The 27,553-nt window shown below is 44.6% G+C and overlaps 1 protein-coding gene and 1 long non-coding RNA gene across 6 annotated transcripts in view; one reads left to right on the forward strand and one right to left on the reverse strand.

Annotated features, from left to right (window-relative positions):
• The window catches only part of kif26ab (kinesin family member 26Ab), a 278,697-nt gene that overhangs the window by 210,552 nt on the left and 40,592 nt on the right, over positions 1-27,553 (reverse strand). For 2 of the 5 annotated variants that reach the window (XM_041214247.1, XM_041214251.1), the window contains exon 3: positions 10,178-10,426. In XM_041214247.1, coding sequence (XP_041070181.1) covers positions 10,178-10,426 — 249 coding nt within the window. Of the gene's footprint in view, positions 1-10,177; positions 10,427-10,928; positions 11,372-15,413; positions 15,736-26,577; positions 26,759-27,553 lie in introns of those variants that run through there. The other 3 variants (XM_041214249.1, XM_041214248.1, XM_041214250.1) reach the window with 3 other exon arrangements.
• Positions 15,874-26,880, forward strand: LOC121292398. Its single transcript, XR_005946258.1, has 4 exons — positions 15,874-16,004; positions 21,531-21,649; positions 24,068-24,265; positions 26,610-26,880. It is a non-coding gene; the product is annotated as an uncharacterized LOC121292398 (long non-coding RNA).

Here is a 27,553-nt window from a genome sequence, read left to right on the forward strand (position 1 = left end):
CTAGAAGAAGGCAGATGCTGTTTCAACCAAGGCTTCCAGGCCTTGACCAGAAGGGTACAGGTGCACAGGTAAGTGCTCTATCCCAGGGATGGCTGCAGGAAGCACAGCAGCCTCAACTCTCTGGCTGGGAAGCAGGTCAGCGCAGCTGGAAGCCACGCCCAAGATGCCATCCAATGCAGGAGGAGGATGAATGATCTCATCCGCTTCGCCAGGGAAGTCATCCTTCAACTCCCTCCAATATCAAACTCTCATCATGGAATCATGAACTCAAATGGCTACTCTCTTCAGAGATCTCAGGCAACCATTAGCAGCAGACACATATCAACACTCATTCTCTCATCAATACTTTCATGTCACCACCATCCAATCTATCAAGTTGCTCACACCCCATCCTCTGGCCCTTCTGGGGAGGGCTCACCACACACAGGGGATGTGCATCTCACCCAACCCCTGCTCCAATCCTTCCCATCACATGCCTTTCTTCCTTCTTCACACAGGCCAAATTGGCACACAACAGGCGCAAGAGATCACAGACCGGGGGAGGGATGGCCAGCATCATTGCCCTCACTGGGTTTGAGGAAGTAGCGGCCGAGCACTCTGGAGAGGACAGGGATCGCTCCTGTGGGGTAGGTGAGATCAGCCTCTCCTAGCAACCTAGTACAGATCACAGCTCTATCACCTCATCAAATCCAGACAATCACAGTGAGTCACACGCAGTCTTATCTAGCTCATGCTCATTAACTGAAACTCTATTTTCTATTTTCTAGGCACGAGCAGATTGAGGCCTCCAAGCCTGTCCAGCACCAGTATGAGCCCACAGACCACATCCAAGAAGGAAGCTCCGGAAGAACTGTCACGGCACTCACACGCACCCTCCACCAGCTCAGTTCACACATGTCAGTAGGGCACAGCTGTAGATTAGGCTCAAGCTCACTTTCTAGGGAACACCTCACTGACACGTCCCTGCAGCAGTCGGAGGCAGGGACAACCCAGGTCTCCGGCAAATGGAGGGCTGCTGGAGACCAGTCACCCGCTCAGTCCGAGTCAAATGATGAGCCTCTGGAAGCAGCCGCCAACTCAAAGCTGGAGATGCAACAACAGGCAGCGGAACATCAGGCAGAGATTCAACAGACTAGTCAGCAGACCAGAGCGAATGATGGAGGAATCCATCCGTGTTCTGTCTGATGTCATGGCTCCGACATGCGAGTGCCTTGATGCCACCATGGGGACCTTGGTCCAGCAGGTCTTGCCATATTTTCACTCAGCCCTACATTCCATTGCCACACACCCTGGTGGGCACCATCAAGATGTAGGAGACATGAGGACAATGCACCTTGACTTCCCTCCAGGTACAGCATCCCCTGTAGGAGTCAGGGCGGGGCCCTCGAGCACCCACAGTGAAGATGAATGTCAGCTGGACACCCCAGGGGCCTCCTCTCAGGACACTCCAAGGGTGTTCAGCCGCTCACAGCCCCCTCTTCCTGTGACCCCATCTGCTCCAGCTTCTCAGGTCGCCAAGGACACTTCTGCCCCTGAGCAGGTGACTCTTGTCAGGCCGGGGCCCTCCAGGTCTCCAGGCCAAGGTCATAACAGACATCAGGACATAGCAGTCAGCAGGCTGCCTCCACCCCTGCTGCAGATGTTGGGACTGCACCCAGGTGTAGCGGTGGAGTTAGAAAAGTTAAGAAAAATAGATGTCACTTTTGTGTCACTGGTGTGCTATACGTGTAAAGGAATTGCACTTTTGTGAATACATTTAATGATTATGTGGATATTCTTGGCAACTGAAGGCGTTTTGAATTTGTACATTGGAATCCTCTTATTTTGAGGTTTAGCTTTCCTCCCACTCAGTGATAGTGTCCCAATGTAAGGTTCATATCCCTGTGATGTCAACCTCAGTTCAGCTAATCTCCACACCCTTGTGTGATGTCAGGGTGATGTGCTAAATCTTAACTGGAAGTGTGTGATGTGAGTGTCTCTAACCCTTCTTTCTCAAGGAACACCATTGAGTGAAGGCAGCTCATCAGCATTGATAATCTAGCAGCATTTGTGTCTCCTCAGTGGTAGTGGCAGAAGAAAAGACATTCACGGGAGGAGGAGCTCCCTAGGCATGTCCACATTTCAGTCGCAGCATTGTTCGTATTGTATGACGGTGGCAAAGGCTTCAAGTCTTCTCTCACATCGTCCTTGTTCCTAAGTGGACTCTCAGTTCCCAGAGTGAGCTCACTTACAGGGCCCCATGAACCAAAGCAAAGATCATGACCTGGCAATTCATGAGACCAGAACACGCAAATGTGAATTCTCGCTGCAAATGGGTGGACATCCCCTGAGATGAAAGGAAATGGCACTGAGGGTTAGGAGAGATGTGGCCACATTCTCTCCTTAACTTTACTCTTCCTGGAACCTGTCAGCAATTAATGCATCACAGGCATGTCTCCCATGTCTTCCTTCTTCCATGGCGTGATCATGCTCATACTGACCCTCAGCAGTCTCCTGAGGTTCCTGGGCCTCCGGATCTTCATCCTCCAATGAGTTCTCATCCTCCTCCAGTTCATTCTCTGGCAAAGCTTCATCTCTTCGCATAGCCAGATTGTAAAGGGCGCAACAAATTGTGATGATGCAGGAAACCCTGTCAGGAGTGTATTGGTGTGAGCCACCTGAGAAGTCCAAGCACCTGAAACATATCTTCAGAAGCCCTATGATCTGCTCTATAAGGGAGCGTGTGGAGCTGTGAGCAGCGCTGTACCTCTCCTCGGCATGACTTTGAGGGTGACGCTCCGGTGTCATCAGCCACCATTTCAGTGGGTACCCCTTATCTCCAAGCAGCCATCCCTGCAGACGTAATGGCCCCTCGAAAATCTCAGGTACCTGGGAGTGACTCAGGATGTAGGAGTCATGGCAACTCCCAGGGTACCATGTACAAACATGCGGTATGTGCTTCAGGTGATCACACACCAGTTGTACATTGATGGAATGTACTTGCGGTTTATTAACCCTTGCAGTTTATAAACATTAGGGGCTCCTGCCATGGAGCCCGTATAGCCACATGAGTGAAATCTATTGCACCCTACATTCTTGGGAAGCCTAAGATGGCGGCGAAGCCAGTGAATCTTGCAGCCTGGCTATCTTCATCCAGAGCAAACCTGACATAATGATGGGCCTTTGTGTAAAGGGCATCTGTGACCTCCCTTATGCATCGATGTGCTGCGGACTGAGAGATGCCACACAGGTCACCTGTTTATCTTTGGAAAGAACCAGAAACCAAGAAATTGAGTGTTGCAGTCACCTTCAAAGCCACTGGCAGGAGATACCCTCCAAGTCCACCTGGCGTCAGGTCTTTACGAACAGTGTGGCATATGTGATGTACCAGAGCTCAGGACAAGCGCAGACAGGCACGGCATTGCCTCTCACTCATGTGTAAACAGGAGATTCTTCTACAATAAACTATAGGTCTGACAAGTCACCCCCATAGTCTGGGTCTCTCCTCCTGACCCTCCTGTTCATGCTCTGTCTCAGCTTGAACATGTCCCTCCTGCTGGAGCTGTGCGCACAGAGTCATCTCTCTCTCCTTTGCCTCCTCCATTGCATTAGGACCCTGACAAAGGCAGCATTGAGCCCTGGATCCATATGTGCTTTTGCCTTCTCTCTGAAAGGAAACATTGAAGACATTAATGATTCAAGGGGCAAGAAAGCGAAGCTGTAAGGGAAACTGTAAGGGTCCATAGTTTCTCTTGCCCTCCTTGTATGGTGGCTGATGTCGTCTTGTCCCTGAGACACTAGCACACACATCGAGGTGACCAAGATGGCATTGCAGATATGTAACATCCTGAGCCCTGCATGGGATGCTAAGGTTTAATTGAGATGAGTTACCCAACCTAGCTCTGTGCTCCAATCTCTGTTGTGGCATATTAATGACCAATCAGTTGCTCACAGTCATAGATTGGATGCCCTTTGGCCCATTAGGAGTGTCACATTTGGTAAACATGTGACAGGTCTTCATTGATGGAATGCCATATATGATACTGCTGCATCTCCTTCACTATTGCCTGCATTCACAAATTCTACATTCCTATGTGTTAACCTTGAGGTGCAGCAATTGTGATGTGAAACCACTGAGTTCTGAGTAGCCCATTAACAGTGCCAATGAACTCATTGGCTTTCAGTGACTTTCATCGTAAGTAGGTCTTCCTCCTTTCTTTCTAAGCAGACTCCTGTTCACTCCTGCGGCATCAAGCGGGTAGCAGGCAACCCCAGAAAGGTCTCCCTCATGTTCGCCCTTCCACCTGACTGCCATTTCACAGCCTTCCCTTCCCGTTGCCACCCTCACATTTGTCAACCCCACCCTCACCTTACAGCCTACCACTGATTGACATGCCCTTGAAAGCAGAGGCCTGCGTGAGTACCACAGCACAATGGTGTTCCTTGGGACAATGTTGGCAAAGAGCAGGAGCAGACCAACTCTACAGCCCCAGAAATGTGGTGTTCATTGCAACAAGACTGGTGCAGTGCTATGGCAGGAAGCCTATGTATGTTGCGCTCACCTCGAAGTTCCCAGTGAACTGAGGTCCGACTTGTGCACACCACCCATTTTCAAACAGGTTTGAGGCCGATGTTTCCCACTGGCATGACACAAGATTGGAAAGTGTGACAAGTTTCCAGCGAGCAGCTGTTTTAGTGAGCATGCATGACATGTTAATGAATGCAAATGCTGTTCACACCACTAGTCAGTGGGTTAACCAACCCCCAATAAACCCATCATCAGGACAACTGCAAGCTGTTTTTACGCTGACGGCTTTCCAACTTTTTGCCTGCCGCTGGATTCTCCGCTCCCACCTGCCACAAAACCCACCGCAGACGGGATGGGAAAATTCTACACTGTGCTATGAGTCTAACTTCCCAAGCACATGCTCATGAATTTATTCCACAGTTGCATGTCACTTGAATCTGCCTCCAACAGTTGGGGTGAATTCATTCAATGTTCTATGAATAGTAGTCTTACAAAAATCATCTACTTCAGGAAAGAGTGTAACTCCTGCAGGCATTGTCTATGCCAGCTTAATGCATGTATTCGCAAGCTCTACCTCACCACCACCTCTCTTCACCTCTCACTGTCTCTAAATTGCCAAACAGCTTGTCCAACATACAGAACTAGATGAGCAGAAATTTTCTCCACATAAATATTTGAAAGATTGAAGCCATTGTCTTCAGTCCATGCCATAATTTTCACTCCCTTACCAATGATTCCATCCCTCTCCCTGGCCACTGTCTGAGTCCAAACCAGACTGCTTGGAACCTCAATGTCATATTTGACCCCAAGGTGAGTTTCCAACCACATATCCACGCTGTCACTAAGACTGCCTATTTGCACCTCCATAACATCACCCATCTTCGCTACTACCTCAGCTCCTCTACTGCTCTTTCCTCCAACCCCACAGCCCTCTGAGATAGCTGCATTCCTCTAATTCTGACCTCTTGAGTATCCCAATTTTAATCACAATTTTAATTTTAACCAATATGAATCATTGGTGGCTGCCACGCTCTAAGCTCTGGACTTCCCTCCTTTAACCTCTCTGCCTTTCAACCTTGTTGTTTTCCTTTAACATATTCCTTAAAAGCTCTCTCTCTTTGACCAAGCTTTTTGTCATTTGTGCCATGACATCCCTGACCTTCTATCTTGTTACACCTGTGCCACCGCCTCTTAAACAGTAGAAAATCCATCATATTTCTACCTCTCTTTAGCTCTAAAGAAGTCATACGGACTCGAAATGGTAACTCTGTTTCTCTCTCCACAGATGCTGCCAAACTTGCTGAGATTTTCTAGCATTTTCTGTTTTGTTTCAGATTTCCAGCATTCACAGTACTTTGCTTTAACCTGCCATAATATCTTCCTAGGTGGTTTGGTGTCATATTTTGCTTTATAATGCCTTTGTGAAGCACCTTGTGATGTTTTATTACATTAGTGGTGCTGTACAAGTTGTTGTTGTTAAGGTACAAGTTCCAAAAGACATCCAGTACTTAATCTGCATGGGCTTTGCTGACCGATATAAAACTTTGCATCACAATTATGTCCCTGTAATTTCTCCAAGTTTGTGGATGACACAAAGCTAGGCGAAATGTGTGTTGTGAGGAAGATGCAAAGCAGTTTCAAGAGGATTTGAACAGACTTAGTGAGTGGGCAAGAACATGACAAATGGAATGTAATGTGGAAAAATGTGAGGTTATCCACTTTAGTAGAAGGAATGGATATGCAGAGTATTTCTTAAATGGTAAGAGATTAGATGGTGTAGATGTAAAAAAAAGGCCTGGGTGCCCTCGTCAATAAGTAACTGAAAGCTAACATGCAGGTGGAACAAAGCAGTTTGGAAGGCTAATGGTATGTTAGCCTTTATCACAAGAGGATTTGAGTACAGGAGTAGCAAAGTCTTGCTTCAATTGTATAGAACCTTGGTTAGGCTGCACCTGGAGTACTGTGTGCAGCTTTGGTCCCCTTACCTTAAGAAGGATATTATTGCCAAATAGGGAGCAACAAAGGTTCACCAGACTTGTTCCCAGGATGCAGGCCTTTCCTATGAAGAGAGATTGGGGAAACTGGGCCTGTATTCTCTAGAGTCCTCGAAGGATAAGAGGTGATCTCATTGAAACCTACAAAATATTTAAAGGGATAGACAGGGTACATGCAGGTAAGATGTTACCCCTGGTTGGGGAGTCTAGAACCAGGGGATACAATCTCAAAATAAGGGGGAAGCCTCTTGGGACCAAGGTGAAGAGAATTTGTTTACTCAGAGGGTTGTGAATCTTTGGAACTCTCCACCCCAGAGGGCTGTGGAAGCTCAGTCATTGAGTATGTTTAAAGCAGAGATTGACAGATTTCTAAATACCAATGACATTATGGGATATGGGGATAGTGTGGGAAAAAGGCATTGAAATGAATGATCAGCCATAATTGTATTGAATTGCAATGGGTTGAATGGCCTACTCCTGCTCCTATATTCCTATGTTGCTATGTGCTACGTTCCTTCAAAATCACACTACCTACATGAGGTCAATAGAGAACAATCTACTTATTGAAAGTACAATTTCAATAAACCACTACAGATGTCGGCATATATTGATGTTACTAGCTCTCTTTGCAAAGAAATAAATTAGTGTGCAAGAATAAGTAATGCACAAGTGACAAATGAAAGGCACATCTTACTTCCCTTCTCCAGCTACATGAAGATTTGGAAGGTGAACTCTTCATTGTAAACTATTTCCCAGATTACTCATCCTACCCCATCTTATCTGTGATTATCATCAACCCTCTTTGTTACACTGCATAAGCCTTTATAACCTGCCACTAATTCTGTTATAGATTATGACAGTACTTCAGTAACAGATTATAGGCAAAAGTATGATCACACGGGATCATTTTAAAAGTTTGTTTCCTGCTTGAACCTTTGCAGTTTGTGCTTCCTGTCTTCTCATTTGCAACACAGCCTAAGAATGATTGTGCGCGCTAACAGTAGACAAACACTTGACGTGTTCATATGACTTTCCTCCTGTTTACCACAGATGGTAGACAGTTTTCTATTTATTTTAAATGGTGCTATTTTATAACATCCAAGAGTAGGAAAATTCTCAAAATGTGAAATCCTTAATCTAATTAGGACCATTATTCACTGTGAACTTTAAAACTATGAAGTCTATTCATTTCAAAAATGTTCCTAAACAGTTTAAGGAATTGAGTGCAGTTATTCTGAAGTTTCACATGATCATATTATGCCACTGCTTAATACTTAAGATGAGATATTTACTAAACAACTTTTTGTTGTGACCCACATAAATATGTTTTTATAAGACTTAACTGTCTATTTTATGATGGACCATGAATTGAAAATTTTGTAGCAAGTAATGAAAAATGGAGAATGGGGTCTTTTCAGTGGCTTGTCAGGACAGAATGCAGACTTTCTTCAAACCACCCCACCCATCATACCCACCCACCAGCACCAAAGAGTATTCTGAAGCTGGTATAAGGTATTTTCAAAGCCATTGTTGAAAGATCCCATGATTATTATGGCAAACAAAGGAGATCCATTCAGCTTTTATTTTGTTAGGAGGAACAGCTAGATTATTGGAGTTTACATTATCATAGACTCTTAGCTTCTTTCTCAATAGAAGTTGAATGGATAATTTAAAATCACAACATAGTAAAGCTTATTGTGGAGAATATACGGATTGTTAAATCTCAGAACAAAGAAAAATCAGCTGGAACCCTATGTAAACATAACAGGCTAAGCCATTCAGTTAAAAAAGGGCTAATTGTCTTATTGCAGTATAGCTGTACTTTTAGCAGGAAATAAGACAATATGCTTATCACTCAGAAATGTGCTTTACCAAGATCTGTGTTCAGTCATACTCCTAATGTGTACCAGACCACATGCAGAACTCCTTTTTATCTTTATAAAGCATACAATAAGAACCTTGTTTGAAATCAAAATATCCTACCATCGAAGGTTGGACACTCGGGTTCTTTCATTGTGAAGATGAAAACAATATTGTGATGTGTTTTGGAAATAAAGCCCAAATGCATCATTCAACCCTGCCCTAGTCCACCAGCAAACAAGAGACCACACAGGGTGCCCTCGAGAGAAAGGTCTCTTCACCTGGACACCTGCTTGTGAACCATTGCCTTTCCAGAATGTTTTTCTTTCCCATGACTAGACTCCCCTTTTTACGTGACATGGACGGATAAAGCCTCGATTATAATTCAGAAGAATTTGCTCATTGTGCACAGGTAGAGCAGTCAGTGGAGTCTGCATACTGGACAATGGGAAAAGGTAACCTTTATTGACAGTTAATGGCAGAACGGTAGACAGGACATTTGGCTTTATAAAAGAAACTTTAGATAGGTACAAGACCTTCAGCGCAGGCGAAATCAAAACCTGATGTTGTGTCATGAAGTCGGGCACAATAAACCTCTGAAAACCATAAATTATGGACGCGACAATTATACAAGGTCGTTTCAGTGCAGGTAACGTTCGGTAGGGTTTAATTTCCTGTTAGGGATGTCAATTATTGAAAGAGCTAAAGGTGGAGGATGGCATTATTATCCCCGCAAAATGTGCGTTTTTGAATATATCCCATTAAGGACTAAAGGAGATTTTTTGCTATTGGCGGAAACTAACTATTTCTCGCCCTTTAAACTTCCTGCATTTTCAATTAGCCAACCAGCTAAGGAATGAACAAACACAATTAGTGCAAATCGATGTTAGGAAATTGGCGTCTTTCAATTCAATCAGGTCTCTATACCAGCAAAGGGATTTCGAAGTGCCAGCTGTGGTTCAGCTGGTAACACTTTCATGTCTGAGTCACAAGGTTCTGGGTTCAAGTCCCACTCCATGGCTTGAGGACAAAAATCAAGGCAGACGGTCCAGTGCAGTACTGAGAGAAGCTGCACTGTCAAAGGTTTCTCAAAGAAACGTTAAAAACTGCATGGGTGGCTGTAAAAGATCAAAGGGATTTCAAGTTGCTTGGCCGACTTTTAGTCAGCTGAACCCCAGCACACCATACACATTTTGGGACACTTGCATCTGACGTGCCTCGGCCATCTTCCTCCCACCGCCCCGTTAGTAGTTCTTCATGTCCAGAACAAGCCCAGCGCCGCCAACAGGGGGCTCACTGTGGGTTTTTTTTAGGGGGGGATCTTTGCCTGTTTCTAACTCCTACTTCTAACGGATGCTTAAAGTGCTCACTGATAGGGGTGGGCAATGCCCTCACATCTGGAACACATGACTGCCTTAAGAGGTGCCAGGGCAGCTCATGCTGAAAGATCTCATCAGCCCGTGGCTCCGCTCCACCCGCTTTCATTGGAGCAACTTTTGAGTGTTTTGTTCACGACTCCAGTTTTTCCCTCGACCCGTGTGAGTGATCTGTGAGTTATACTAACACACAGCGGTAACCAACGCATCGCCTCCCAGGCTGCTCTCTGTGGGCTATGGAAACGTGGGGTCGTTAATAAATACGACTGCTGCAATAAAAAAAGGGGTTGTAAAGGAGGACAACGGATCTGGATGCTATAGTCCCAACTCTACCAGCCCGTGTGGTTTAAGCTAGTTGTTGGGAGTTCGCCATGGGGTGGGGTACTCAGGGAGACTGGTGGGAGTTTTGGCAGGGCACCGGCTGTTTATTGAGCTCATACCTTGATGGATCCGGGGATAACGAGCTTCACGGCTTGCCTTTTGAGTTCTGTCAGCTTGAGCTGGCAATTTTTACACCAGGCTCCTTTCTCTTCCTTCTCGAAGGTACAAGACTCCGTCACGGAGACGGCTCCTGCTCCCTCGGGAGCGGGTCGACTCCCACAGTGATCTTCCTCGGCCGCCTGAAATCGCTTCCTGAGACCGGACTCCAAGGGGCTCGCCGTCTCCTTGCCTGGGCTCCCATCCAGCACCTGTAAAACATACCCGAGAAGGGGGAAATGCATTGAAATGTGCTGGCCACTTTATTCAATATCATAGGCGCGAAGTCGATGGTGAAGTGGAGGGATATAACTGTTAAAGATGTTAATCTGCTTTTGTTCACCAAACTGCGGATTAACATACACATACAGGAATCACTCATTAAACGTTGCTTCAAATCGCCTTGCACAAAGTTGTTTGTTTAACGCCAGTGACTCTGTTGCTGTGGGGAGTTACTGTAAACTCCACATAATGCTCAGTGTTAACAAGTCCATTCAGGTCTTTGCTTCTTTGACATTAGGGAGCATTAGTACATGCATCATGTGTCGTGCTGTCGCTAAGCGTCTCTTGGTTGTAAATGTCCTCTTACAATGCGCCATCGGAAACGCAGAAAATATGCCCAAGATACGGTGTAGCTCAGACCCACCCGAGCCAGCTTGAAACTTTACTCAGCCTTGACCCAAGTACAGTCTCCGCCACAGCCTTGTTACTTACCGCCAGTCTGCGGCACTCCGGCTCCAGCCCGCGAGGTCTACTCCCTGGCATTTTGGTTAAAGTCACTTTCGGTTAATGCAGGAACACATCAAGTCGGGACCAAAGCAAAACAATTATTGCGCCAAGTCCTGACTCTCGGCTGGAAAGTGCGGATTCATATCAACAGCACAAATGCCACTGAACGAACCGTCTGATCAGTACGAGGAACGCAATTGCTATTAAACTGCTTTTTCCCCCCCAAACCCCCAATTGTCCCTGAAAAGTCTAAACTGGTATTTGTTTATTATGCGCTTCCACATCCATGTCCTAAAGGGGACAAGAGTAAGTTTGAGTTTGAAGTTTGTGTGGGTACGGGGAAGCGGTCTTCCAGTGGGTGGAGCGCAAAATGCATTGAAACCACTGATCGGTCCAGGAGTTCCCGTGACTGACAACAATAAACTGCTCATGTACCACAAGCCTGCAACAACTTCCAACTCGCAATGTCTACTTCCAGACGGAAGTCTCGACAAGTTCACTTTTAACCATTGCAAATGACAAAACAAACAGGAAATTGTTTAAGCGACCCAACCAAAAAATCCTCAAATCAAGAGCGGATCTCTTTTGGTAAATTAATTTCAGAGTGTGTGAAGGCGTCAACAATCTCTGGTTTATTGCGCTATACAATTTATTGCTGTAACTGTCATTCAAAACGGAAGATTACCGAGATCATCCCAATACCACAGGCGTGCTCCTCCAGTGCCTGCACTATTTACTATTTTCGTTAATTTAGCTTTAGCGATGAACTATTCGAAACTGAGCTGTAAATGGCCTGAGATCCAAATTTACTCGAAGATTCAATTGACAGCTTTACTCCCTTTATCTGCTGAATAGTAAAGGGCTTTTCTTAAGATGCCGTACGCTACATTACGTTTTATTAAGTTGGTGTTAGTTTAACACTAAAGTTTGCCCAATAATATGTATTGCAACCACTTCCCCAGCCTGCACCACTAAGTGATCAGAGCTATTTTTCAAAAAGCAAAAAAGAATTAGCCCTCCTTAATCTGAACAATTTATTTCTAATCTCAAAGCCAATTTAAACTCTCAAGGCTCGTCCTCTTCCATTCGCGTGTTTTTTGTGTTTTAACCATGCCCTCTATTAGTCTGGAAAGTTGTTGCAGTTTCTGTCTCCCTCCGCTGACTGTTTCTGTAGTTACAGCGCCACTTGTTGGCCAGAGTTCAGAATCCGCATAAAGGACCAACTCCTCAGAAAACGAGAAACCTGTTTCACGGGAACTGTGAAAACCCTGCTCAAAATTTACTTAACGTAGGTAAAGTTTGGCCTAACTGCGTCAGTCCCTTCTCTCAGTTGAATGCCAGTTGTCTAAGTCGGGGGAAAAAGAGGCTATGAGTTAACGTTTGCAGTTCGTATGATCCGCATGAAGGGACTGGCTCGAAAGGTTAACTTCTGTTTCTCTCTCCACAGATGCTACTAGACCTGCTGAGCTTTTCCAGCATTTTCTGTTTTTGTTTCAGATTTCCAACATCCGCAGTATTTTGCTTTTAAAAAAGAGGCTATACTTAGGATGGAAGGAGGCAGTGTTATTATCAGTACACAGTAACTGTGAGGAAATACTCGCTTTAAAACGCAGAATATTTCTGCATTATTTAGCAAAATGACACAATTGCCATTTCCATGGGGGGTGGGGGGCCTTGATCAATGTTTACAGCATCGAGGAAAAGTACATATTGAAAACTGGACAGAGATGGAAAGTAACATTTTGATTAAAATAAATCGGGCTGGGAATTTCTTTAGAAGTGCCAGATGTACTCATTCATTCCAAAACCTAAACTTATCATGAATACTTTTTTCTAAGATCACAGATGTCAAACCTATTAGAGCCAAATTTAAGCTGGAGAAACTTGGATAACTACCAGATTTCATTAAAATACTTCAGTGTCAATATAAAAAGCCTATGCTATCCTTCCTCCAGCTTAGTAGGTGCAAATTTAACATGATTTTGAGTTTGAAATTCCTTTAATGTTGGCCATTTTTCCCTCCAGTTGATACCCAACTGAAGTATAAGAAAATAAGAAATAGGGGCAGGAGTAGGCCATTTGGCCCCTCAAGCTTGCCCCGCCATTCAATAAGATCACAGCTGATCTGCCCCAAGCCTCAACTACTATTTCATGCCAGCTCCTCATAGCCCTGAACTCCTTGATATTTCAAGAATCTATCTCCTCTTTAAATACTTTCAGTGACCTAGCCTCCACAACTCTCTAGGGTAGAGAATTCCAGACATTCACTACCCTCCAAGAGAAGAAATTCCTTAGCATCTCGGTTTTAAATGAGTGTTCCCTTATTCTGTAACCATGTCCCCTAGTTTGAGATTCTCCCACTAGTGGAAACATCTTCTCAACATCTACCCTGTCAAGCCCCCTCGGAATCCTGTACGTTTCAATAAGATCACCCCTCATTCTTCTAAACTTTAATGAATAAAGGCCTAACCTGTTTAGCCGTTCTTGATAAGTCAACCCCTTCATCCTAGACAGCCTAGTGAATCTCTTTTGAACTGCCTCCAATGCCAGTTTGTCCTTTCTTAAATCTGGGACCAAAACTGTACACGGTACTCCAGGTGTGGCCTCACCAACAGCCTGTACAGTTATAACAAGAATTCCTTATTTTTAAAATCCAACCTCCTAGCAAAATTCCATTTGCCTTCTGTCTGTTAGGGGGAGGGTTGCAATGGGCAGGCATTGCAGACTTCGTGGTTGAAGACCCTCAGCAAACACTGAATGGGTCATAGGCATGAAACCACAATGTAGAAGTGGAGCTGGCAGGGGGCTGATTGTAGGAAGCAATGGTGATGGACAGACAACTGTGAAAGCTGGAAGAGGATAAAGTACAATTGTGAGGTGGCTGCTCAAAATAGGTGGATGATGTGTTTCTAGTTACAAGCCTTTCTAAAAATTAGCCTCCCTTTAGCTATATGATGTCTCACAGGTCTGATTAACAAAAACTATTCCCCCACAGCGCGCCTGCTAAATAGCAGTGAGTCAGCAAGGATGGGAATACAAAAGTGCCTCTATACTTGTGGTGAAGTTAAAAGGAGGTACACTCAACCTCTACAGACTTTACCCATTAAGAAATTACAAGAACTCTATTCATAGCTTTAACGATAAAAAGGGGCCTTTGACTTAAAACATAAAAACAAAAGAATTTTAGGGGGAAAGGTCCAGTAGACCTATAAAGTCAGCTCTAAACTCCATCGCAAGCATGGAGCCACTTTGGTCAGTCCAGATCCTCCATCCTCCCTCCCTCTCCAGCATTGCCTCTTGAACTCACTTTAAACTCCATGAGGTTATGTTCGGAAACAAAATCATAATTGTGCATTTCTAAAACGCGGCACGCCTAAAACTGAGTTCGAGCCAAGCCGGCCGCAATGAGAAGCTGATCAGCAACGAGAAGCTGCTGTCTTGTGGAGATAGAGGGTTGATCGGGGGCAGCTCCTGCAGCAGCACTTTGAGCTCAGGAGATTCCTTCCCCTCCGCCGTCTCCGCCCCACGACGCGCGCTCCCGACTAAAAATGCGCGCGCCTGTCTCCGTCTACCCACCCCCCCGCCACCCCGCTGCACTTCGGCGCGCCCCGTGCCCGGGAGCAGCTGCGTTCTGCGCGCTTCCGAGCCCCCAGCCACCCTACTTTCCAAGGCGCGCCTCCGAGCTGCCCTAGTGTGCGCGCTCCCGGGCTGCTCTTTCCCCCAGTTGCTCTGCCTTTCGGATTGGCGCCGCGCTCCAGTCGGTGGTAGATACCGTGCACCGAGCCCGGAGAGGAGGAAAGCAGCTTCCCTCACACCTACCCAGCAGGTGCTGTGAGCTCTTCCACTTCTTAACCTCACAATTGCTGACAATCACACGCTTCAAGTGTCTCTTTCTTTCCCCTGCTCATGATCCTTTGTACCACATGTTTTGAAAATATCCGCTCTTGCTACTACTTTGAAATGAATACCCACTGACCTGGAGTTCCTAGTGTTTTATTTTGAGTTTACAGCCCGGACGCTTTGCAACTTGAAGGCGCACTGAACGTGTGATTAAATGGTGAGCATAATACTTTATCTCACTCGCCATCGGTGAAATTCCGGAAAAGTTCAAAGCAAACTCCGAGCAGCAGCAGCGGCGGCGGAGCAAGGATCTTTAAAGAAATGTGATCTGCTCTCAGGCGGCTTTGCTTTGGATACAGTGCGGGATAAACTGGTGTCTGGAGGCTGAGGTGTTTCGATTGCAACGCCTAAAGATGTAATGTGCGCAATAATAATCAAACAGCATCCCTGGATCATTTAGCAGCACAGCACAAGCAACAAATTGGAAAGTTAGCCCCGAAACACAAAAATAATTCCAGAACACACACTTAAAGCAATTTTTAATTGTGGTGAAATTTTATTAAATGAAGGGTGTCGTTTTAAAAGTCAGATCGCTGCCCAATGTTGCAAAAGATTTGATGAAACACTCACCTTATGTTTTCTCCTTAAAAGGTGACTGGTGAATCCAAATATAATGTCAGAGTCCAGGCAAAATGTGCCGATTTCTAGCAAGTTTGTGTTTTTCCTGGGAGGGGACTCTGGTGTTTGTTGTGAAGACATGACGCTCTCCGATATCCGAGCTTGGTTCCTGAGCCGCACCCTGGTACACAAGAAGCCTCATTCACAATCTAGTGACATATTGGCTGCCACGGCTTGTTTCATGCCCGGGCACCGTGCGCAAAATCCCGCTAGTCTGCAGTCAGGCGAGCTGCGGTCTCTCTTTACCACTCCCCTCAATAACGTCCCGCCAAAGTAACCTGTTCCAGCAAGGAACCTTTTTGCATCCACTCGTACCACTGTATGAAGAAACATCAATATCCATCAGCGAATCTTCTTCAGATTCCCTTCGGTTGCTTCTTCCTGCAGCGTTTGGGAAGTGAAGTGTTCAGACCGTGGAGAAAAGATTCCTTGGTCCCTGCCTGTGTATTGTGTGAGGGTGATCTACACAGAATTGATGTTCCGCTGTGGACGGAGAGAAGTGGAGGGATGAATTGCAGTGAAGCAATATTTTTGTGGATGATGGTAAGCTCTCCTCACATCACATCATCCATTAGTTGTGTCTTGAGGAAAAGCTGCATCCCTTTAAAGTGTGCTAATTGTTGGCTGACAGCCTGGAATTGTGCTGCTGGAACTGGACTCTCAGTGACTCCAGAGAAGCCAATCCCACTGTGGGCAGATAGGTGACATAAACTACTGACAGGATGAAATCACACTGAATAATCGATTTAGCCCGATTTTCTCTGAGAAATATAACATATTCTTATCATTCTTTCAGCAACTCTCAACCTCCGATCATAATTTCTGGGGAAAGGAGCATATGTTTATTAGATTTTTGGGCTAATCTGTGATAATCAAACAGAAAAATCTATTATGTTCTGATTATAGTAAACGCACTCATCTTATATCCTCATTAATTAGTATTTCCTGACAAACTAATAGAGATGATTGAGCTATTTCATGTAATTTTATTCAATCACTGTATAGCACAGTATATCTATAGGGTTACTTATACATTACAAAGTAAGACTAATAGGACGATAATCTCACACTGTTACAGTAGTATGTTCTGTCAGTTATTTATCACCATGGAATATCTGCAAATACTTTCTTGAGAAAAATGGATAGGGGTTAGCGTAAAGCTGTGTGTCTGGTGCACGGAAAGCTGGGCAAAATGATAACAGGACAGCGATCGCAAAGTTATTAACGCTGCCCGCGTTTGTTGTTCCAAATAAAGTAAAACATCAACGAATCGATTGTGCACAAAGCCTATTAGAGCAGATAAAGTCCATTATTTATATGTTTTGAAAGCGATCCTCAGACATTAACATTAGTCTGTTAATAAAAATCTTATCACCAGGACACAGAGGAGTAGTCTACAGATAACCAGACAGTCATTACCTTCATAATAAAGAAATTTGTGTCAGTGATTTAAAGAATGCCACTTTTCCCATTCGGCGGATTTGCCAGCTCTGGGTGAAATATGTGATTTTGGTTTGCTGATTGTTTATATAACAGTCATTTAAGTAACTTGTCTTTAGATAGGAGTTCTATGGTGATTGTTCCAAATAGAGCTTGATTAAAGGTTCGCAAGGTGAACTGAGGGTATGTATTATAAGCCTCGCCTTGTCTCACTTTAGACCTATAATAAAGTACTTGTGGGACGCAAGAAGGACAAAGTCCTGCCCTGAAGTTGAACGTGTATTGATTTAATGTAAAACCTAGGATTTTAAGAAAAACAAATCCATTCGTTCCGCTACCACCCAACACTTCCGCTTCACACGAGAAATAATGCCATGCTTAATGGGTCTGGGACGAACAGAACTATAACTGGACATCGCCTCCACTAAGTTAGGCTCCCACGCATTCTGGCTCTACCCACCAAATAACTTTTTCAGCTTTCGACTCACTTAACAGAAAATCGCAGATGGTAGTAATTTGGTGTAGTTAGTTGAATTTCAAAATTCTGACCATTAAAACTTGCCTACACCCCACCCAGTTCAATCGTTCAGTTCACTATGCTCTCAGTTTTGATAAAGTTAATGAAACACAAATAGCGACAGCATGTGTAAATCTTGCAGTAATTGACTGCTGTTTCTTGAGGGCGGCGAGGGGGGCGCTCAATCAAAGCAGGAAATATAGCATAAGGCGTGAAACATTTACAGTACATATGTTAAATATTTAATTAAACGTTTGTGTAATCCACAAACGCTGTCATAGCATTGGTGTAAAGGCAAAATGAGGGTTTTACTTCCTTGTGCTAAAAGTTAAACGTCACTCCTAAATGTACGCGATTTGCTTACAGTGCATCGTTACTGTATTCAGTGGCTGCTGTACAATTTTACATTTAATTTGCTAAGATTACAATAGATTGCGGCACAGAGGACCCCAGGGAAATCTGCGCGACAGAACCCAAGAATCCATGAAATTCAATGTAATGCACTAATCATGGACGCATTATGGTATTAATTGCTATAATGCTTACTTGTAATCCTATCATAGGATACAGAATACACTTTCGCCGAAGATGAATTAGATTTAGCCGGTCACTGAGTAAATTAATAGTATATATTCAGAATTCATGCTATATACACCGATCCAACCTTTGACACCAGGCAAATGTGCTACAACCCTCATGTAAAAGTCAAAATCACTCCTGACGTTCCTAGACAGACACGGTGGAAGTATAAGAGACGTGTTAGAATTTCACTTTTCAAGAGGCACACAGGCAGCATAAACGATAATTAGAATTCGTTGTAAAGATGATTTATCGTGTCTATCATCGTGGTTGAAAAGCCTGGGTCACCGATGAATGCTGATGAAATTCCAAAGATCTGCTCCCTAAAGACTCCCCGCATCTGCTGTCCTCTAGGTTGGAAGGAAATAGCCCAGGGCGCGCATCTTATTAAAGCTGGTTAAAAATTTAGACATTTTGTCAAGCAAAACATTTCTTTGTGCACCAAAAGTATGCCATCTAAATATAGTTAAACTGAAAAAAAGAGTTAAGTCAATGTTTCTGGCGGCTATCTCTGTATTTAGTGCATCAAAATGGATTGATATGATTAATTATTTACAGCATTTAAGCCGAACTAGCAACAGGAAATGTGGAAATATTAAAAGCACATTTGAATATGTTTGATGATCACATTCAAAAGCCCCGCAGGCCCGAAAGTTCCTCCAAATAAACCTCCTTCCTGATAACACCGGAGTTCTACTCGGTGATATATTTGAGTTTGTTCACACGACAGCCACAGGTCATGTATCCCCGATTATTTTGCTTGCAATATTCAATCAACGTAAAACAAACAATTGGCCAAGGTCACGGAACCGCAGAAGACTGACATCTTACTAATGAAAAAGAGTTACAACTCGGTACTTGTTTGAATTGTTTTCGTCCAGTTGGCATGTCGCTGCTTGTACCGGGCTTTTCAATTTCCATTTTTCTATTTGCAAGTCATGAAGAGAATGACGAGGAACAGTTTGTAATCCACCATCCTCCATTTAATTTCCTGTCAGCCTAATCAGGTTGCTTTCACCCACAGCTGCTTTGGTGGTTTGGTTGCGGGGCTTCATGTTGAGTGGGGGAGAAGATTAATCATTAGAAACAAATATCTTAACTTTCATCACTAGTTTTCTTTTTAGAAGGCGGAGGATCATGCATTTTATTGCTTCGTTCATGAGGGGCTGAGCTTTAATAAAAGTTAAACGGTCTCTGACCAAATTGATTTTGTGCAGTTACCCATTTCGCAAGGAACACGGTTTAATTTCGTCTCAGTTTAACTGTCTGAATGATTTTGCTGTTCCGGGCCCTAGTAAAATCGTTATTAAATGAATTCAAAAGTATGGCATCGGAGGAACTATAATGACACAGTGCAAGACTGACCTTGCTTTAAGATTGGTGGTATTGTCATGCGCACAAAGCGTTTTTTCGCTAAACACGAAATCAGTCTTTCCTCTCGTAATTACAGGAATGGAGCATGTTGCTATTTTCATAATTACATTATCCGTCTGAGCCAAGTCCATTTTAAAACCAAAGACTGTTTTGTTCGCCACGTTCTCTCTTAATGCAACAGACGTCTATTTACTTGGCGGGCCTCTGGAGCTCAGAGATATTGTGTGTGTGCGTGACTGTGTGTGTGCATACCCCCGTTCCCGAAAGCTTTGGAGGTCTCAGTCGATACTAATGAAAAGTTTGAAAAATAATTAGTCTGTGCATTCATCAAAGCGACACGAATTATCATTGGAGCTCAGATAGTTAATAAACACGGACTGGCGACAGCTTGACGATTCTGATGAGCGCTGTCGGATTCAGCACCATGGCCAGCAACGCAAACCCCTTCTCTCATACCCCTCCCCCCAGCTCAATAGAGTGTTGAAGCATTAAATGTTATAGTAATTATACGACCTCCGTCACCCAGAATGCTCCGACCGTATCCAAGCGATTACAAACAATCAATTACGGTGTTTAAATATTGCGTTTACGATCATTTAAATGAATGCTGTTCCAGTGAAGGGGTATCTCTATGATAAATTTGTAATACCTTACATCTCCCTTCTCCTACAATCTTGGTTCCAGCAGAGGTTTATTTATATTTGATGCTGAAACCAAAAGTCTTTGTACAAATATCTTTCCTTATTCCATCAGGATATTTCTCCCAACTGCAGCTCACATGTCATTCCAATTCACCTTTATCATGTCTACTCATTTGGGCATCTTTATGCTTTCCTCCAGCTCCGATTCAAACATTAGCATGAAACTGAATAAAAGTGAAATAAAGCGGAATTCTGTCGACTAGGTTAAGACATAGGGAATGCCGCAGTGAGACAGCGAGCAGGCCAACAGAAATTCATGAATTAAAGAGGGAGAGCAACCAGACCGGATAGAGAGAGAGAGAGAAAGAGAGAACAAGGATAAGGTCATGAGTCAAGAGATGGAGAGTGAAGCTGGCGATAGAGACAACAGTTGGCAGATATGATTTGAAAGTGACTTGAGGACAGAAAACAGTAAACGAAGAAGAGGCAGAATGAGATATAATTGGAACAATTCAAAGAAGCTCAGAGAATGAGGATGGGGGGTGGGGGGTGGCGGCGGGGGGCGGTGGAGCTGGAGAAGGTGCAAAATTAAAGCAGATTAAAGCAAAGCCTGGAAAAGTGTGTAAGAAGAAATGAGTCTGGCAGTGAATGACATCGAAAAAACAGTAGAGCCAGCAATGGGAGGGTTATTTTCATTATATTTATTGCTTTATTCATTTGGAGGCATCCTTATTCCTATGTTTTCATAATATTATTAGTATATTTTAAATTATGAACAGTTGTTAATTTTTGTTTCATTTACATCATGGATAAGGCTAATTGTTTTTTTTATTTGCTAGGAGCTAAAGATATAAAGAAATAGTTTGGTGGAATTTCAAAATGAGCCAATGGGAGCTGTGTGATATAAGCATCTGAGCCTGGAGAAACAAAAGAAAAAAATAAAATCAATTGTGAAAATGTTTTGAGATAAAGAGGTTAGAAATGATATCCAAGCATTCTCAGGAAGGGAAAACTTGATTAACCATCAATAAATAATTGAAAAGGTGTTGCAGGCAGAATGGGGTGGATTTCTTCCTTAACTGGTTTTAGGATAACCGTGAAGCTTTTAGAAAGAATACTTGCCACTATAATTACTTGGCTGGGGAGATGAACCGGAATATGAGATAAAGCAATTTACACTTAGTATAGGGAAAGACTGAAAAGCAGTGAGCATTAAGTACCCAGTGGGAGACACATTTCCATGGCCAGGAGGATGCCAGATGAGCTGGTCTCAAGCTCCTACTGATCTTGCAAAATTGTCCAATTAGATATCAGTTTGCTCTTCATAGCTATGGGAAAGCACATCAAGTCTGCTTAGTGTGTACTTCTGACCTCTCTGTTGTGGTCAGAAATTCATTATATGGAGGGTCATCAGTGCAAACTGCTGCACCATAACACCTTTGTACAATAGTCTATTTTAATACATCAGTACACATTGGCAAATATAAATTTAAATTGAGTATTTTTTTTCTTTTTCAGCATGTGACCATTGGCAAGGCCAGTATTTATTGTGCAACCCTAGAGTTGGTCCTTCTTCTTGAACCACTATTCGTCATACTGTAGCAGCTTTTTTCAAACAATATACTTCAGCGTCACATGTAAGTTAGCTTGCTTCTCTAAAGGACATTTTTATGCCACTCCAACAGCTTCATGGTCACTTTTACTCATGCCAGCTTTTTATTTCAATATAATTTAACTGAATTCAAATTCTCAAACTGCCATGGTGGGATTTGAACTCACATTGTTGGATGATTAGTAGATTACAAGCTTATTAACAAAATGACTGTGGCCCTTTTAATTAATAAATCTTTTCAGAAAATTGAAAATATCAGTAATCCAGAAATCAGACAGGTCTTTAAGCATAGGTGATACACATCATAGATAAACCAATACATGATCCCACACATATGACAAAGCAATTAAACAGAAATAAAAAAGATAAATGAACAAAAAGTTAAATAGAGTCAAGAAACATAGGGAATTAAAGTTGAATATAAAAACATAGCTAAACGTGTACAATTTGGGATAAAAGAAGGTCTTAAACTGAAAGAGGGGTGTGAATTGTTATTTGTTTGATTGTTTCAGAACAAACAAAAGATTTGAGAACAAGTGAGCCTCTAAGAGACAAAATTAGCAAAGTAGTTATAGAAAATTCAGAATGGTTGAAATTTTTATTGGATTCTTCAGAAAAATAGATAGTAAAGGATCATCATGGCCCCACTAACAAAATGCTTGGACTATCCAGGGCATGTGTAGAGAAGCCAATTAATAATGGAGAATTATGTATTTTAAAAAAGCTGGAGGCAAAGAGAGTAGATAAGGCAGCAAGGATTAGTAATGGCCACATAGAGGGTGAGGGAAGGCAAGGGTTGGAGTGCCCATCATTTTCCAGCTGCTATGACATCTTGCCAGTGGTGGGAAGGTGATGGACAGCCCTCCAACCGAGGAGGCAATTGATCACTTAAATAACCAAGTAAGAGCCTCTCTCTGCCTCCACTGGGAGTTAATCAGTGATGGGTGTGCCCTCTGCCACATGGAGCAACCACCAGTTGCACCCAGACAGTCTCCAAATGAGCTTGGGAAAGCCATCTTGTTAGGGCACTCTTTGGCTCAGAGAGGTGTCCCTCAGAGGCAATGGTGGCTCCCATGGCAATGGCACTGCCTGCCCTCACCAAGCACCCTGACCCCTCTCTAGGGCCTACCTCACTGGCCCTGGCACCCCCAAACCCCATTAATTCCCAGTCGAGCTGCTGAGATGGCTGAGTGGTTAGCTCTTCAACCAGCAGATCCTGGCAATGGGCAGCTGCCCTTAATGGAGAAGTCACCTTGCTGGCAACCAACACAATACAGTGCCGCATCCTCCAGAGCGCCAGAGTAGGTCACCCCCTCTCCCCAACCGCCCCACTTCCAGGCTCATCAACAGGACCCTCTCCTCGAAAGCAAACTTCCAGCCAGAGATTCTGAAGGAAGTTTAGAAGGTTTGGAATTTTGCAGGTGTTTGGCAGAAGTATTAAATATTAGTAATTATTAAATCAGAGAAAAGCAAGAAGATTTAAAATACTAAATATTGTATCAATGTTTAAAAGAAAACAAATTTAATTTGTTAGTCTATTTTATATCCCCTTATAAAATTCATCAAACTGGCCCAAATAATTGATCAGGCAAACTGTTCCCAGGGCCTTTATAAGTGCCCTTTTCTTACTAACCTTGATTCTGACATAAACACCTTTAATTCTACCTCATTACTTTGCAGGAAATATCCCAATGGCAGAATCGTCTCAAATTTGCAATAAATGTGGTAATGGGCATGAAAAAAGACACTGGCTGGAACGGCAGGATTTTCCACTGTTCCATCCCCTTCCCTGCAGTGCCTCATTAATAATGCATTCATGGGAAACACACCAGGTCACTGGCACTGGGCTCAGATTTGCCTGCCACGCTGGCCTCAGCGCTTCCTTGCTCCAGGTGCCATGTTTAAAGAGCACCTGAGCACAGCCTACTTCACGTCTACAGACCAGGGCTGCACAGGGGACAGATAGCCAGCCCCAAAAGGAAAGAAGGCGACAGCCCCCAAATTTAGTGACACCTCTCTGGAGGCCTGTAGGACACAATGCAAGGCCACCATGACGTCCTCTACCCTCGCTTTGGCCGCAGGAGGTCCACCAGTCACCAATCTGGCCTGGGAGGTGGTGGCGGGGTGGTCAGCGCCACCAGAGCACAGAGGAGGTCAAACATCCAGTGCAGGAAGAGGATGAATGCTCTCATCCGTTCCATCGGGGTAAGTCAACCACCTCATCACTCTCAACTCACACACTCCCAAACCCATCACACATCCACAAGGATCTCACACCTCAAGGGACAACACCACTAACTCTCTCACACACCCTCACATCTCCATCAGGCTCATACCCTCTCGGACCCGTGTCCTCACCCTGTCGATGACTCCGCTCACCGCACAAACATTCCACGCAGGGCCATGCGTCCTGCTCACACTCTCTCCATCTGTTTTCATGCAGGAGGAGCTGGCTCATAACAGCAGGGAAAGGTCTCAGACCGGGGATGGAGTGGCCCACATTAGGCCCCTCACTCACTTTGAGGAGTGTACCATCGCACTTACTGGTGAGGATGTGGACCCTGCCTGCAGTGACGGTGAGGTCGGCGGCGCAAACCAACGCGAGGATCTTGCACCACATCATCCTTCTCACAATGCAACTGTGAGTGCTCTCTCTCCAGCTTTTGACGCAGCTGCCATACACTAATTATCTCTACTGTGGTTCAGGGGAGCTCTGACAATTGACCGACACCCTCAGCCAGCCAGTCCCTCAGCTCCATCCATGTCCTCACCTCCAGCCAAGAGGACACCTCCTCCATTGAAGAACCGGAAATAAGCAGCTTGAAAGACTTGTCACAGCGCTTACCCACACCCTCCACCGGTGCAGAGACACACACCTCAGTGGGACCTAGGCCAAGTGCAGGCTTGGATTCATAACCTGGTGGTCACCACAAGGACACATGTCCGCAGCGGGAGGAGGCAGGTTTGGCCGAGCTCCCCAGTGCTCGGAGGACTGCTGGGGAAGAGGCATCTTGTGAGGTCCAAGTCAGATGATGAGCCTGTGAATGCGGCCTTCCAATTCATCCTGGAGCATCAGCAGAAGGTGGGGGAACATAACGCAGAGTTGTTGGAAACCCTCAACAGAGTGGCACGTGAGTCGGAGGAGTGCATCCTCTTGTTCTCAGATGAAGCGGTGCCCACATTTGCGCATATATGGGTCTCCATGGGAAGGATGGTGGACACCATGGAGACCCTGGTCCAGCAGAATGCGTAGATGCACACAGACCTGCACTCCATCACGGTAGCCATGGGTTAGTTCCTGCAGTGGCAACATGAGAGGGAAATGGAGCACCTCAACATCCCTCCTGCTGCTCCTTCCCCTCAAGGAGTCAGGTCAGGGCCCTCGAGTTCCTGCAGGGAGGAGGAGCAGCAGCTGGACACCCCTGAGTCATCCACTCAGGAATCTCAGAGGCTGCCCACTCCCTCCGAGTCCCCTTTGCCTGTGAGCCCCTCAACCTTGTCCCCTGTCACCGCAGAGGGAGCAGCTAACTCACAGGAGGACAGCCAAAGCAAGCCGGTGCCCTATAAGACCGTAATAAGACCATAAGTCATAGGAGCAGAAGTAGGCCATTTGGCCCATCTCATCTGCTCCACTATTTAATGAGATCATGGCTGATCTGATAATTCTCAACTCCACTTTCCTGCCTTTTTCCCATAACCCTTTATTCCCTTACTGAGTAAAAAACTGTCTATCTCCACCTTGAATATATTTAACGACCCAGCCTCTACAGCCCTCAGCGGTAAAGAATCCCACAGATTGACCACCCTCTGAGAGAATAAATTTCTCCTCATCTCTGTTTAAAATGGGCGACCGCTTGCTCTGAGATTATGCCCTTTGGTCCTAGACTCTCCCACAAGGAGAAACAACCTCACAGCATCTACCCTGTTAAGCCCCTTAAGAATCTTTTATGTTTCAATGAGGTCACCTCTCATTCTCCTAAATTCCAATGAGTACAGGCCCAACCTACTCAACCTCTCCTCATAAGAAAATCCCTCCATACCCAGGACCAACCCTAGTGAATCTTCTCTGGACTGCCTCCAATGCCAGTATATCTTTCCTTAGATAAGGGGACCAAAGCTGTTCACTGTACTAGTGCCCTGTATAGTTTTAGCCAGACTTCCCTGTTTTTATACTCCATTCCCTTTGAAATAAAGACCAACATTCCATTTGCCTTCTCTATTACCTGTTGAACTTGTATGTTAGCTTTTTGGGATTCATGCACACGGACTCCCAAATCCCTCCGCGCTGCAGCTTTCTGCAGTCTTTCTCCATTTAAATAATATTCTGCTCCTCTATTCTTCCTGCCAAAGTGCATAACCTTACATTTTCTTACGTTATATTCCATCTGCCATGTTTTTGCCCACTCACTTAACCTGTCTATATCCTTCTGTAGACTCCTTGTGTCACCCTCACCACTTGCCTTCCCACCTAATTTTGTGTCATCTGCAAACTTGGTGATAGTACATTCACATCCCTCATTTAAATCATTAACATATATTGTAAATAATTGAGAACCCAGCACTGATCCCTGTGGCACTCCAATAGTTACAGGTTGCCATCCTGAAAAATGCCCCCCTTATCCCAGCTCTCTGTCTTCTATTAGTTAGCCAATCCTTTATCCATGCTAATATACCACCCCCAACACCATAGGCTCTTATCTTATTAAGTAGCCTTATGAACGCCTTTTGGAAATCCAAGTATATTATACCTACTGGTTCCTCTTTACCTATCCTGCTTGTTACCTCCTCAAAGAAATCTAATAAATTTGTTAGGCATGATTTCCCCTTCATGAAGCCATGCTGCCTCTGCTTGATTATATTATGTATTTCTAAATGCCCTGCAATTACATCTTTTTAGAATAGACTCCAACATTTTCCCAATGACAGGCGTTAAACTAACTGACCTATAATTACCTGTTTTTTGTCTCCCTCCCTTTTTGAATAAGGGTGTTCCATTGGCCATTCTCCAATCCTCTGGGACTTTTCCCTCAAGGCCTCGGCTCTCCAGAGGACGCACACGGACGTCATCAGAGGAAACAGGACCAACCAATGCACAGGTTGTCTCCACCCTTGCTGCAGATGTCAGGGGCAGGACCTAGAAGAAGTGTTAGGCCTCGAAAAGTTAAGAGATTCTGATCAAAAGCGGTTGCATGGGTGAACAAATTTTGTTACTTAATAATCTGAAAACATTTTAACTTTCACTGAATAGTGTGTGATGTTCAGTCCTTCATTGGGAGGTTTTGGGAATCCTCCCACTGCATCCCCCCGCCCCCCCCCCCCCCCAAACGACCAGCAGTTCAGCTGCACACAGCCAGACCATGAGTGATTCTGGAGGGAGAAATGTGTGTGTGTGCAAAGTCTTTCAGAGCCTTGTACAAGCACTCTCCCATGCACAAAGAACCTTCATTCATCACACTCATCTCACTATCCCGAGCATTTTGAATGCTGCCTGCTGGGGCTCCCTTTCAATTGTCTACCTGAGCTGACCTGCATCTCCGCCCACCCACTGATCACACTCCCATGCAGCACCTGTGCCCGTCCAACACAAGGTTCTGCTCACTTCCTATTTCTGCAAAGTTGTCAAGTTTATCATTTGCTCCCCCATCCTTTCCCCTCCCCCAGTCACCTATGTCCTTTCCCCCATCACTGTGGCACCCCTGGCATCACCTTCCACCTCCCCATCATCATCTACCAACCCAAACCTTTGTCATTCAAGGATGTCCAGATAAACATGCACATTTCCTACCTTCCTGAGAATCCCACCTTCACCCACATTGACCTCCCCGACCTCCTCCTTTGCATCCTCAGGGTCCATGTCTGCCTCTTGAGTCCCCACCAATCATCCTTGCCATCCCTTCTACCGTTACTGATGTACCCTCACCCTCCTAAC

The sequence above is a fragment of the Carcharodon carcharias genome, chromosome 20, assembly GCF_017639515.1.
Source record: "Carcharodon carcharias isolate sCarCar2 chromosome 20, sCarCar2.pri, whole genome shotgun sequence".
Lineage (NCBI taxonomy): Eukaryota > Metazoa > Chordata > Chondrichthyes > Lamniformes > Lamnidae > Carcharodon > Carcharodon carcharias.